Source organism: Dendrobates tinctorius, unplaced genomic scaffold, assembly GCF_039654945.1.
Source record: "Dendrobates tinctorius isolate UK_male_01 unplaced genomic scaffold, ASM3965494v1 ptg000140l, whole genome shotgun sequence".
NCBI classification, from domain to species: Eukaryota; Metazoa; Chordata; class Amphibia; order Anura; family Dendrobatidae; genus Dendrobates; species Dendrobates tinctorius.
The window spans coordinates 20,208,277-20,222,756 of NW_027361808.1; the positions used below are offsets into that span (position 1 = coordinate 20,208,277).

The 14,480-nt window shown below is 43.1% G+C and overlaps 1 protein-coding gene across 1 annotated transcript in view; it reads right to left on the bottom strand.

Moving 5' to 3' along the window:
• Positions 1-913: 913 nt before the first annotated feature.
• The window catches only part of MERTK (MER proto-oncogene, tyrosine kinase), a 337,008-nt gene continuing 323,441 nt past the window's right edge, over positions 914-14,480 (bottom strand). Inside the window, exon 19 of the mRNA XM_073545163.1 lies at positions 914-5,805. Coding sequence (XP_073401264.1) covers positions 5,319-5,805 — 487 coding nt within the window. The 3' untranslated portion in view covers positions 914-5,318. The remainder of the gene's footprint in view (positions 5,806-14,480) is intronic.

Genomic DNA, 14,480 nt, shown 5'->3' on the forward strand with positions numbered 1-14,480 from the left:
GACGTTCTCGCGCGATCACCGATAACAGCGGGGGACCCGGTCGGAGGTGAGTGTCACATGTAGCGATATCGCTAGTGATATCGCTGCTGTGTCACAAAATCGGTGATGCTTTAGCGATATTGCTAGCGATATCGCTATGTGTAAAAGGCCCCTTAGAGTCTGACTGATTAATTGAGTCTGTGGACAGGAGTCTTTTATAAAGGTGACTATGTAAGACAGCTGTCATTAATGCAGGTAACGGGTTGAATAAGAATGTCTAACTGGTCTGTAGGAGCCAGAACTCTTAATGGTCGTAGGGGATCAAATACTTATTTCTCACTGCAAAATGCAAATAAATTTATAATTTATACAATGTGATTTTCCAGATTTTATTTTTGATATTCTATCACACAAAGTTAAAATTAACCTACCCTTAAAATTATAGACTGTTCATGTCTTTGTCAGTGGGCAAACTTTCAAAATCAGCAAGGGATCAAATAATTATTTCCCTCACTATATAAGGAATGGCAACTTAATGGACTTGCAGCAAAGCATCAAGTGAGCAAGTTTTCCTTGCATCAGTTTTAGTGTGATTCTACTGTACACTGGAATGGAAAAAACAAGCAAATGGGGCATGTTCAATAACACTTAACTAGCCATGGCTGGTGATTCAAATACTGTCAATCTTGGGGGATTTTCTTATGAAATGGTATTACGATTATGCTGAGAATATTGTGATTTGAAGAGCTGAGAACTTGACAATGGAAGGAGGCAGAGGATGTCAAGGATCATTTAAAGTCGAAAACTCTTTTTTTATTTCTTTTATTAAAAATATCAACCTTGGTTTTCAGATGCATGACAGGGCGAAGCAACACAAATGATTTTTGTTGCACAAATGTATTGTTGAGCTAATTAACAAAAAAATTGCAAAATATTAGGAAAAATATGATTTATTTCAACAAGATTAATAGAAAAGTACAGTGCTAATTTCTATTTTACATGTAGATGCTGCACCAGGAGATGGACACTTTTTACTGACTCACTGTAAACTAATAAATTCTTGTTAAAGCCAAACTTATTTTTGTCCATTTGTTGAGACATGCTTCCATAGTAGAGCACACACATACGTTTATTACCTGCAGTATAAACATGAAATGAAAAGGATAGATGGTACAGTTACAGATTTACAACAGTCAGTCTGTAGATAATGCCACTTATTAATATGGAAAAGGAGAGTTATACAGAGCTGTAGCTGCAATATTTTCATTGACTTATTAAAAGGAAACTCAACAATTGCACATTTACAGATACCACTCCACTGTGTCACAACTCCAATTTTTGGAAAATTGTTGGCCCTTTGGAAATGATAGATAAGGTTAAGATTAGCCAGTTCTATACATTTACCCACATTCTTAACCAGTCACATTTTCATTTTCTGTACGTAGTTTAAAGAGCTGTAAAATGTTGCAGCAGAGATATTCTAGCAATTTTTGTATCTTTCTTTCGCGATATATGGAGTTTCATTTTTATGTCACTGAAATATTCTCTATTTTTTTTATATGCTGATACCGAGTGATATCGATGGGGAAATAAATGACTATTATTTCCATTTTTATTACCACAAACGCACCACTAAAATACATTGAAAAATGCATTTCTTATTCTGTTACAATTATTTCTCATTATTAGACACCTTTTTTACAAGGGCAGGGATAGTAGCAGGTATTTGGGTTGACAGTGGAATTTTTATTATTTTATTCATTTATCCAATATTTTGTATTTATTAATTTTTCATTTATTTTACGCATTATGCCCCCCATAAGGTCAATATTTACATTTTTTTATCACATTTCCCTTATAATAGGGGCTACTATATTCGCTCCAGACACAGGGACTGTGACTGGAGCGAATAAGACCCAACAGCTCCTGCTCCCTCAGTTTACATGACCGCCGTGTATGGAGGGGGAAGCACTATCAGTGCTTTCTAATACTGCACATACAGCACTTCTTTAGCACTCAAGCCAGCCAGAGCTCCACTTCCGCAACTACCCAATTGCATGTAGCTAGTCTACTCTACAGTGAACTTTTAACCACCCAGACATTTAAAGTCTATGGTTGGTCCGGAAGCAGTTAATGATATACACTGAAGTAATTGTCTGGGATTACCTTGATTTTTTCTTTGGACAAAAGTGCCATTGTGGCCCATTATAGGAGTTCTCCTTGGATTACCGTATATAAATATTGCTTATATAAGAGAGTACAAGATACTCACACATCTAGTATATGCGAACATAATTCTTAGTGCAGTTCACAGATCATGGCTTTTTCTGTGTTAAAGGGCTTGTCCACTACTCGGACTACCCCGTCTCAATCACTATATTTCTCCCATGTAAAATAGTAACTGAGTTTTCTCGTGATTTAAATGTCAGACAATGGCCACAATCTGGATAGATGCCATAGGGACTCATCACAGAAAACATTGTATTTTTTTGGTCTGTGACAGGCCTATGACTGGAAAGCTTTTGGTGGGACCCTCAGGTCTTTTCTTGATGTTGCTCATGTGGTCTCCCAATGAATCTACAGATATCACTGCATACAAGACAAAAATGTGACTCATCTATAAAAAGGATAGACCTACTATGCCTGCACTGCCTCATTACAGCCTCTGGTCTCCATCTGGAGACCACGTGGGCAATCCAAAGAAGAGGCCTTCAGACAGTACATACGGCACACCGATCGTACTCCTGAGTTTATGGTGTGGTGTCATAATCTACAGTAGCCAAACACCTCTAGTCTTCCTTCCAGATAAACTAACTGAGTCTTACATTGACCTGGTTGTGGAAAAGTAGTATGACCATTTCAACACCACAACATCAGGCCGCATGTGCTTGTGTTAATGTGAGCAGCTTGCGTGTTCTAAATGTGCTACCATGTTCAGCAGCATTTCCGGACTTGCTTCCCACTGACTTCATTGGTTGACTATTACAAAAGGAGCTGCCAGCAGTGGCTCTTGATGATTTGCATGCCTAAATAGATTCAGCGTGGCAGAACATACCTTAGACAGCCATTAGCAACCACATTAATGCAATGTCAAGGCATTTAAATATGTGTATTTCTGTGCTCTGCACTCGTACTCTATACTGAATAAATTTAGATATTTTGTTTCCACATTTTCATCATTTACATATTATTAACATGTCTATCCATCCTGTGATTTCCATAACTCCATGACTTTTCCGTCTTGGTATTGCAATTTCATTGTTGAGGAGTTTGTGTAATATAAATATTTTATAGATTATATGGGACAACATCCTGACATATACAACGAGATAAGTGTACAAACACAGTGTTCATTTAGCCTAATGCCCATAGAAATAGCAGTGGCTGATCTATCCTGGACAGAGCATTCATTCCATAAAACAGATGATCATCACATTACAATGTCTTTATGACTGTTGGGCAACCTCATATGTGGCTCTAATGTAGCAATCAATAAGCATTGTTCCAATGGCCACATATGTGGAGTCTTCCTTTATAGGACAAAGCTTTGTTTTCTTCTGTGCCTCATGCAGATGCTTTTTGTCACACGATAACCTACAGTGCCCCCCTGTACAGATGTAAAAGGGGATCCAGGGGTTGCTTGAGAACTACTTGAGAATTGCATGTGGTTAATGTGCAACCAGATCTTGACCACTGATCTATGCCCCCGCTACATGAATCACTTCTTTATTCTTTATACATAATTGGATTTGTTTTGCATAATACAATGATTTAGGTCAGTATATTCGGTGGGGAGGAGAACAATTTTAATTTGAAAGTTTCCAATATGTCATTGTTTAATCTAAGAATAAAACCTCATAAATACAAATAGAAAAACTTGTACCTTATATAGCAATTTGTGTGGTCCTGACTGACAATTTTAGGATGAAAGGATTAGTTTAGATTAACCATCACAGAACATTATTGAATAGGGTTAGTTGTCTGTATGACAGCAGGAATAGGTAGAAAAATAACTTAGAAGATAAGTAATATTTGAGTTTTAGTATAAAGAAGTTTTCCACTTTTACGTACTGTAGTTGTATAATTTTATAACACATTATATACATTTCTTATACTCGCTGTCAGTAAACAGAAACATTTGCCATAAGTGCCCTGTATTGTAATAGACAGACATCCATATAACATTTATTTGGAAGGAGTTTACAAATACTAAAATTAACATCTCAGGAGCAAGAGGAACAGGATTGCAATAAAGGATATCCCATTGATAGAGGAGGCCACTAATGAGTGATCAATGTCCATCACATGGACCACTAATGGTCACCAAGATGGAGTGGAAGGCCCTTTCATTTCTGTGTCTGGTACTTAAGCCCTGTTCACTTGATGGAGGAACAGTATCTAATACCACACACACACTTGGGTGTATATTAGGGAAACCCTTTAATCATGTGAATAGGGCAGAGCTGAATGTTGCTACCCATTTATTCTGCATACCAGGTCATCAATATAAAATTGCAAAAAAAATATAAATACATGAAGGGGAGGTAGAAAGGTTTTTAGTATGTGTCTATTGAAACACAATCCCTACGAGAGCAAACGAAGGCACAATTCTGAATCCTTGAGTCACTAAAAACCATAATTAAATGCTGAATATTTACACCATTTCCTGCATCAATAGAAATGTATAGATCAGTCAGCTAATATCTCTGTCCAGAATACTGCATGGTATTTACATTGATTGAATGCCAAATAATGCATCCCAAATAGTAAACTAACGAAAATATAAAGGCAATACTGGTTTCGCATCTTTACCAACACGCTTAAGGAGACTCTGTCAAAACAATCCAACTACACTACTGTTTATTTGGTCATGTTTCTCTTCGAAAACTAAAATCATTCACATCTTTACTCATGTAATAAGTTGCCTCCTGACTGAAAAATGGCTTTTTTAATTCATATACAAATGAGGATTAAGTGCTTTGCATGTGGGATAGCATTTTCCAAGGCTCTGGCTCCCCAGCCCTATAACAGAGGAATCTCCACCTTCCTCTACATGATTGATAGGTCACTGGCTTAACTACATGTTAACTAAGTTGGCAGGCAGAGGAAAGTGGTACTGGGTGGAGGACAGAGCCAGGGATAGCAGAGGCTTAGGAAGTGCTTTGACACGCCCAGAGCATTCAAGCTTCATTTTCTTATGAGTTAAAATTGTGTTTTGTTTTTTTTTGAACCAGGGATGTGGATGACATTATCTTTAAGACAGCAATGTGACCATATAAATAGTTTGTACGCAGAGGAGATTGATCTTGGAAAAACAGGTATTAAATTGGTTTGGATCTCTAGACTGCTATTTCGGAGTCCTCTGCTGAGTCATCAGCATAGAGAAGTTCTTCAGTCAATGAATTGCCATCCAAAAGAGTGTTGCTTTCACACCATGGCACTTTGTTACGTGGCATACTGTCATGTAGAAGTGGAGCACAAGCTTGTTCAGAATCACCTGCCAATTCTTGAGATGCGCTATTCAAGATATACCTCTGTTCATCCAAATTACTGCCATGGACCTCCACAGTGACCATAGTGGTGTCAGACCTGGAGGGAGTGATTTGTACGTACTTGGAATCCACATCTATGGATAAGTCACTGATCTCTGGATCTTGTGTGAAAAGTTCACTGTCCTCCGGTAAACTGGTGTTGATGTAAATGACATCTTCTTTGTTCATGGCAGGAGGCAGTTCTTGAAGAAACTTCTCCAGCTTATATTTTAGTTCTGTGAATGTAGGTCTATCGGCTGGGTCAGCTCTCCAGCAGAGGTACATCAATTCATACCTAAAGGTGGAGCAAGATAAAGACTTTTTACACTGCACAATTGTAGATTAATTTGAAAAGAAAATTGATGCAATTTATTTTACTGAGCTGAATAATGCAATGCAGCCTTCAGGGAAAACAAACAACCTGAATTTAGCAACAGACAGTGACAGACAGGTACCAGAGGCGGGTAACTCTGCCCTTGCAGGCTTAGGCTAGTTTCACACCAGCGCTTTTGAGCGCAGCGACGGCCTGTGCACGGCCGCCGCTAAGCCCCGCCCCATGCCGCTCCTCCGCCGGTAGCTCCGCCTACCGGCGCAAGACGCTGCATGCGTCCTGCGTCCCCTCTCTTTATCACTGGGGGTGCAGGCCGTGCGCAGTATGCGTTTGGCGGTGCATGCGCCTTTTTGACGGTGTGCCGAGCGCAACCCTAACTGCAGCAGGTCAAAAGGACGTATGCGCCGCCAAACGCATACTGCGCACGGCCTGCGCCCCCAGTGATAAAGATAGGGGACGCAGGACGCATGCAGCGTCTTGCGCCTGTAGGCGGAGCTACCGTTGGAGGCGTGGCAGGAGGCGGGGCTTAGCGGCGGCCGTGCGCAGGCCGTCGCTGCGCTCAAAAGCGCTAGTGTGAAACTAGCCTTACAGTCTACAGGGTAATGGGGAATGAGACAGTAGGTTAAGGGATTGTGGGCGCTTCGGTGGTGGTGAGGTGACAGTGGGGTCATTGTGCTAAGTTACACAGTTAGGCTGGTTTCACATTTGCGTTTCAGGGCGCAGTGACGGCCTGCGCACAGCCGCCGCTAAGCCCTGCCCCCTGCCGCGCCTCCGCCGGTAGCTCCGCCTATCGGCGCATGATGCTGCATGCGTCCTGCGTCCCCTATCTTTATCACTGGGGATGCAGGCCGTGCGCAGTATGCATTTGGCGGCGCATGTGTCCTTTTGACGGTGCACCGACCAGCGCCAAACGCAACCTGTTGCAATTTGGTTGCGCTCAGTGCACCGTCAAAAGGACGCATGCGCCACCAAACGCAAACTGCACACGGCCTGCGCCCCCAGTGATAAAGATAGGGGACGCAGGACGCATGCAGCATCATGCGCCGATAGGCGGAGCTACCGGCGGAGGCGCGGCAGGGGTTGGGGCTTAGCGGCGGCCGTGCACAGGCAGTCGCTGCGCCCTGAAACGCAAATGTGAAACCGACCTTATACAGTTGAACCAAGAGATGGGAAAGATTGTGGATAAAGGGAAAGAGAATGAGTAATTGAACTGAAGCAAACAAAGTCCAGAACAAGCTAACACATTTTGAAATATAGCTTATTAGAGAAAATGCTTCTTTCCTCAATTATCAGTCATTTGCTTTTTCTTACACTGATCATTCACTCTCAAAAGCTGCTCATATCAGTCTACAGATCTGTCTTCAGTAAAGGATCAAATTATACTTGCTTCTGATAGAAGTCTATGATAAGTGGAGGGGGGAGATGGAGAAAGTCAGAAGCACAGAGAGACAAAGAAGAACTGCTGAGGCTTTTAGTGCAGAGGGAAAATGAAAGGGATATTCCCATCTCAAAGATCCTATCCCAATATGTAGTAGGTATAATAATAATATTAGCTGATAAATCCAATTAGAAATGTAGTATTGTTTTTTTGATTCACTATGTCTCTTTCCTCATGTGCAGAAGTACATGGTTACGACCAGGGGTGGGATTCAAATTTTTCTTAGCCACACCCATTTTCTTAGCCACACCCATTTTTAATCCACACCCATTTACACACACCTTTTCCTCAAACATATACAAGTAGGGGTGCAGTCAAACAGTTGAAAAAAAATAAATTGGAATGAGATCAGAACAGTGCACATTCTGGCCAACGGCTCTCCTGACCTGAGTGTGACATCTGCATATATTTCTATGCAGCTGTCTCACTTGACTGACTGCCTGGCCGGCCAGGCTGTGAAGTTATGTGCCATTTATAGCATCACATGGTGACATCACACAGCATTATGTGCCATATATAGCATCATATGGTGAGATCACACAGCACTGCACGCTATATATAGCTTCATAGTGACATCACACAGCGTTATGTGCCATATATAGCATCATATGGTGACACTACACAGCATTATGTGCTATATATAGCATCATATGGTGACATCACACAGCACTGCGCACCATATATAGCATCATAGTGACATCACACAGCGTTATGTGCCAAATATAGCATCATAGTGACATCACACAGCGTTATGTGCTAATTTAGAGTATTGTATAATGACATCACACAGCGCATTGTGCCATATATAGCATATAGTGACATCACACAGCATTATGTGCCATTTATAGCATCATATAGTGACATCACAGCATTAGGTGCCATATATAGCATCATATGGTGACATCACACAGCATTATGAGCCACATATAGCATCATATGGTGACATCACACAGCACTGCACGCCATATATAGCATCATAGTGACATCACACAGCGTTATGTGCCATATATAGCATCATAGTGACATCACACAGCATTACGTGCAGTTTATAGCATCATATAGTGACATCACAGCATTATGTGCCATTTATAGCATCACATATTGACATCACACAGCATTATGTGCCATATATAGCATCATAGTGACATCACAAAGGGTGATGCGCCATTACTAGCATCACATAGTGACATCACACAGTGCACCATATTCTACCAGTGTCATTCGATATTCTAACGAACAGTGTGAACTGGCTGACAAAGGACTCCCATGGGAATCATACCCTCCTTTATCAAGACAGTGACAGAGTGGCACTTTATGTACCTCTCTGGCCGCACTAGGCTCACCTATATAAAGTGCACTCCGCTGAACACATACGCCAGAATTGCAAAAACCTATATTTGTATATTTATGGCAGCGTACCCATAGACTACATTGTACAAGATGTAGTAAAATGCTTTTACTTACATGATGAGAACATTTAAGACACACAATTAGCTATAAACCTAACTTAAGAAGCATAGTCACATTTTTTTTTCGCCCTCCCCCCCAAAATGAAAATATAACATATTTTTTTCTTCCATATACAGTACAGACCAAAAGTTTGGACACACCTCATTCAAAGAGTTTTCTTTATTTTCAAGACTATGAAAATTGTAGATTCACTCTGAAGGCATCAAAACTATGAATTAACACATGTGGAATTATATAATTAACAAAAAAGTGTGAAACAACTGAAAATATGTCTTATATTCTAGGTTCTTCAAAGTAGCCACATTTTGCTTTGATTACTGCTTTGTACACTCTTGGCATCCTCTTGATGAGCTTCAAGAGGTAGTCACCGGAAATGGTCTTCCTACAGTCTTGAAGGAGTTCCCAGAGATGCTTAGCACTTGTTGGCCCTTTTGCCTTCACTCTGCAGTCAAGCTCACCCCAAACCATCTCGATTGGGTTCAGGTCTGGTGACTGTGGAGGCCAGGTCATCTGGTGTAGCACCCCATCACTCTGTCTCTTGGTCAAATAGCCCTTACACAGCCTGGAGGTGTGTTTGGGGTCATTGTCCTGTTGAAAAATAAATGGTCCAACTAAACGCAAACCGGATGGAATAGCATGCCGCTGCAAGATGCTGTGGTAGCCACGCTGGTTCAGTATGCTTTCAATTTTGAATAAATCCCCAACAGTGTCACCAGCAAAGCACCCCCACCATCACACCTCCTCCTCCATGCTTCACGGTGGGAACAGGCATGTAGAATCCATCCGTTCACCTTTTCAGAGTCGCACAACGACACGGTGGTTGGAACCAAAGATCTCAAATTTGGACTCATCAGACCAAAGCACAGATTTCCACTGGTCTAATGTCCATTCCTTGTGTTCTTTAGCCCAAACAAGTCTCTTCTGCTTGTTTCCTGTCCTTAGCAGTGGTTTCCTAGCAGCTATTTTACCATGAAGGCCTGCTGCACAAAGTCTCCTCTTAACAGTTGTTGTAGAGATGTGTCTGCTGCTAGAAGTCTGTGTGGCATTGACCTGGTCTCTAATCTGAGCTGCTGTTAACCTTCGATTTCTGAGGCTGGTGACTCGGATGAACTTATCCTCTGCAGCAGAGGAGACTCTTGATCTTCCTTTCTTGGGGCGGTCCTCATGTGAGCCAGTTTCTTTGTAGCGCTTGATGGTTCTTGCCACTGCACTTGGGGACACTTTCAAAATTTTCCCAATTTTTCGGACTGACTGACCTTCATTTCTTAAAGTAATGATGGCCACTTGTTTTTCTTTACTTAACTGCTTTTTTCTTGCCATAATACAAATTCTAACAGTTGTGGTGTAGTGACCACTGTTTCCGCTAGGGGGCGCTGTGTGGATCTCCCAAGAGAGAGGATGAGTGGCAGAATCCTGAAGGACCGTTATGTATCTCAAGGTGGGTGGCCTTGAGATGGAGACTTGTGTGTGTTGATCAGTAATGATATTGCTGAGGTGTTGTTTCAATGTGTCAGGGAGAAGTCTCCAGGTAACTGGGGAGACGGGCGGACCCAGTTACCTACAAACCCACCCAGGGGGTGTGTTTGAGAACGTTGTGATAAAAGTGTGTGAATGGTTCAAGGACCTGTGATGATGTCATAGCCATGTGACCCGGTGGCGTGGCCAGGGTAGTGTTGTGAGTTCATTTTCCCCTTCACCGTTGATGTCTGATGAACTCCCTCTTCTGGTGAAGGAAGGTAGTGAGGCTGATTACGAAACACCTGATCTGGTAGATGATGACTGGGTAACAGGAATTTCTGCCTGGATATAAGGCAGCCGACGCCCTTCTGAGTCGCTGGTGATTTCTCTGCTGGATTCTTGGAGACCAGTCTGACTCCTGCTTCCCAAAGATAAGTTTTTGCTCTGCTTTTGAACTTATTAGTTTTGTTTACCTTGTTTTTTGGAGTTCAGCCATCCCCGGTTTGGGGTGTGCTGAGTTCCATTTTTGTCTCTGATCAGTTTGTCTCTTTGCTCTGTCTTCAGAATTTACCTGAGTGCTGATATAGTCATTTTGAAGTCCTAGCAACTTCAGGGCCTGTTTTTCCTATCAGTCGGTTGGGACATTTTTTGGTAGGGTTTTTTACGGATTGCAGACAGCAGCTTTTCTATCCTGTCCTTTTTAGTTAGCTTGGGCCCCATCGTTTGCTCAACCTATCTTTCTATCTGTGTTAGTGTTTTCATCTTGCTTCACCGTCATTATATGTTGGGGGCTGCCTATTGCTTTGGGGTCTGCTCTGGGGCAGTTTAGATTTCCCCTTTCTTTAGGCCTATTTAGTTCTCTGGCTGTGATCGAGGGGTCTAGGGCATCGTAGGAACCCCCCACGGTTACTGTTAGTTGTTGTGGATAGGATCAGGGGTCTGCAATCCGATAGCTACCAACCTCTCCGGTTTTCTGGACTTAGCTTGTATTTTTGTTTTTTCCTCCTTCGGTGACTCATTCATAACAGGGTAGGTCACATGAGGTGAATGCAGGGACCTGGTTGGTCCGTTTTGGAAGGCCCCATCTGGGAGAGATGGGGGCTGTCTTCCTGACAGCAAGGAACGCGGTGTTGAATGGCTGCACGTGCCTGATGATTCCCTGGAGGGAATGGACATCTGCAGCATGATGAAGGAACTATGAGGAAACCCTGACATGGGTGAGATAACTGAGGCTGAACATCCTGTGTATGAATAACCTGTGTGACCACAGGAGTAACAGAGCTGAACTCTGTAATGGACGCTATGCTGATTAAGTGAACTTTATGTTACTGCTCTGGGTTTATGATGCTGAGTAAACCGCATTGACTATGATTGTTTTGTGGAAAACCTGTGCCGGATCAGGTTTTGTGGTGGCTAAGCGTGTATCCCCTACTTGAATAACAGTGCTACCTTACACAGTCTATTCAGTAGGAGTATCAGCGGTGTATCCACCAGACTTCGGCACAACACAACTGATGGTCCCAACCCCATTTATAAGGCAAGAAATCCCACTTATTAAACCTGACAGGGCACACCTGTGAAGTGAACACCATTTCCGGTGACTACCTCTTGAAGCTCATCAAGAGAATCCCAAGAGTGTGCAAAGCAGTAATCAAAGCAAAAGGTGGCTACTTTGAAGAACCTAGGATATAAGACATATTTTCAGTTGTTTTACACTTTTTTGTTAATTATATAATTCCACATGTATTAATTCATAGTTTTGATGCCTTCAGAGTGAATCTACAATTTTCATAGTTATGAAAATAAAGAAAACTCTTTGAATGAGAAGGTGTGTCCAAACTTTTAGTCTGTACTGTATGTTTATTCTCAATGTGAGCCACATCTTTGTCTATATCGTATGCATGCTTTATTGAATTTGGTTGGAAAGTAAGGTTTCCACCCTCTACACTTCCCCAAAGAGTTGGCAGCATTATCCGAGGGGGTGGATAGTTCAAGAAAAACAAGGTGGGGGAAAAAAGATACCGTTAAAAAAAAAAAAAAATTAAGAAAAAAATAAATCTATAAAATACAGATATAGCCGTATAACGGTATATGTGGATATGGCGCGTGTTTTCATACGTTTTAAGCGTATACAACTATACATCCACCATACAGGAGGACCCAGCCTGCCAGGAGCACTGAGATAATTGCATTTACAGGAGTGCATCCATGGCATTTACAGGAGGGCATGCACGGCATTGCAGTGCTTCCCATACAGGTGCCAGTGCACCTAGCTGGCAGCACCACAAGTTATCGCCGTCACTCTCTGCAGGGCACTAATGCATTGGAGACCACAAAAAGCTGGAAGAGGAGCGTTGCACAGGCAGTGGGTACAGGATACAGCCACACAGACTGACCCTTACACCCTGGCACCAATATATGTCACCTAAATAGCGCACCCTCCCCATATTTACATCATGCACATAGTATATCCTTCTCACCTGCAACCTGGCTATCCTGCATGCAAAGTCGGACGATATGTGCACCATATTCCACTCAATGCAGGCGCCGGGCACAATGCAGCAAGTCATTGACAAGCATAATATGGGTGCACCCCAATGTCTCCTAATTTTTCCCCCTTGCAGGGGCCACAGATGCCAGAGAAGATACTGATGGAGCTCCCCCCCACATACCAGGGCCCATCACGCATCCCCCTCCCCACATACTGGGGGGGTCCTGTCACTTATTCCCCCCCTGACATATTAGGGCCCCATGACGTATACCCCACACAACACACACAATAGAGCAGAACACACACCAGCCCCATACACGTCTGACCTATGCTCACACAGCAGTTACATGCATTCACCCCCTCCCTCTGCACACAGATCACTCTGCTCCACACCCCAGCACCGCTCAGTCCCGGTGACGTCCACTCGGCGGCGCTGTACACAGACTGTCACTATGACAGGGCCGCAGTCTCCCACCACAGGCCCCCAGTGTCGGCGCTTCCCGTTCCTTCCGGAAATGCTTCTCAGCAGTTGCACAGATCCGGGAGCGGAACCTGTTGTGTGAAGCTTCAGTTGTAAGGGGGAAATAATTGACTGCTGCACTGCATTCTAGTTTCCATAGAAACCCCAGCAGCTCTGCTTTGCCTCTCGGACTGTGCTCGTGAGTATAACTGAGCGCCGAGAAGTTAGTGGCAGTACCAGATCGAGGCTCTGAATCTCCCTGGTTCGGGGAACCGGCTGCTTTTTTAACAAACCGGGGAGAACTGGCCGAATCCCACCCCTAGTTACGACCACTCACAATTAGATAACACGAAATAGATCACTCTGTTTGCAATGACTATCTAATATAGGAGTTTCACTTTTTGTATTGAAGAACTGAAATAAATTAACTTTTTGATGATATTCTAATTTTGTGAGATGCACGAGATGTACCTATATTTAGAAAAAGTTTTGTGATGTAATTTCTTGGTTCAACACCACCTTTTTCATGCTGATGCAGTGTTGCATAAAGGCCCTGCCACACACAGCGATCTCGCTAGCGAGATCGCTAATTTTGTGACAGGGATCAGCGACCGTCCCACCTGCCGGATATCGCTGATCGTGCTCGATCGGCCTGGGCCGTTTTTCGATCGCTGGTCTCCCGCTGGCCAGCATGCATCGCTGCGTGTGGCAGCGAGAGACCAGTGATCAGTGACGTTGGACGCTGGTTTCTAGTCTAAACATCGGATATCCAGGAGCCGCGGCTCCTGCATACCCGCTGTTTAACTTGGAAACCGGCGTACATGCTGGTTTCCAAGGTAAACAGCGGGTATCCAGGAGTCGCGCGGCTCTTAGATACCCGATGTTTACCTTGGAAACCAGCGTGTACGCCAGTTTCCAAGGTAAACAGCGAGTATCCAGGAGTCGCGGCTCCTGGATACCCTTTGTTTACATTAGAAACCAGCGTCCAGCGTCGCTGGTCCTGATCGCTGGAGGGGCTGTATTGTGACAGCTCACCAGCGATCAACCTAACGATGTCCCAGCGATCCCATCATGTCGGATCGTTGGTGGGATCGCTGGGACATCGTTATGTGTAACGGGGGCTTTAGAGTAATGGGGATTAGTGCTTGGTGTCAGCAGCTGTCCTTGACACCTAGCTCTAGGCTTAGTAATGAAAATGTGTCAGATAGACACCCTCATTATTAAGCCGAAAAGTAAATACAAATACACACACAAACTGTCACCAGTCTATGTAGGAGCATTAACAGACATAGGCTGTAATCAAACAGCAACTGTTAATTTTA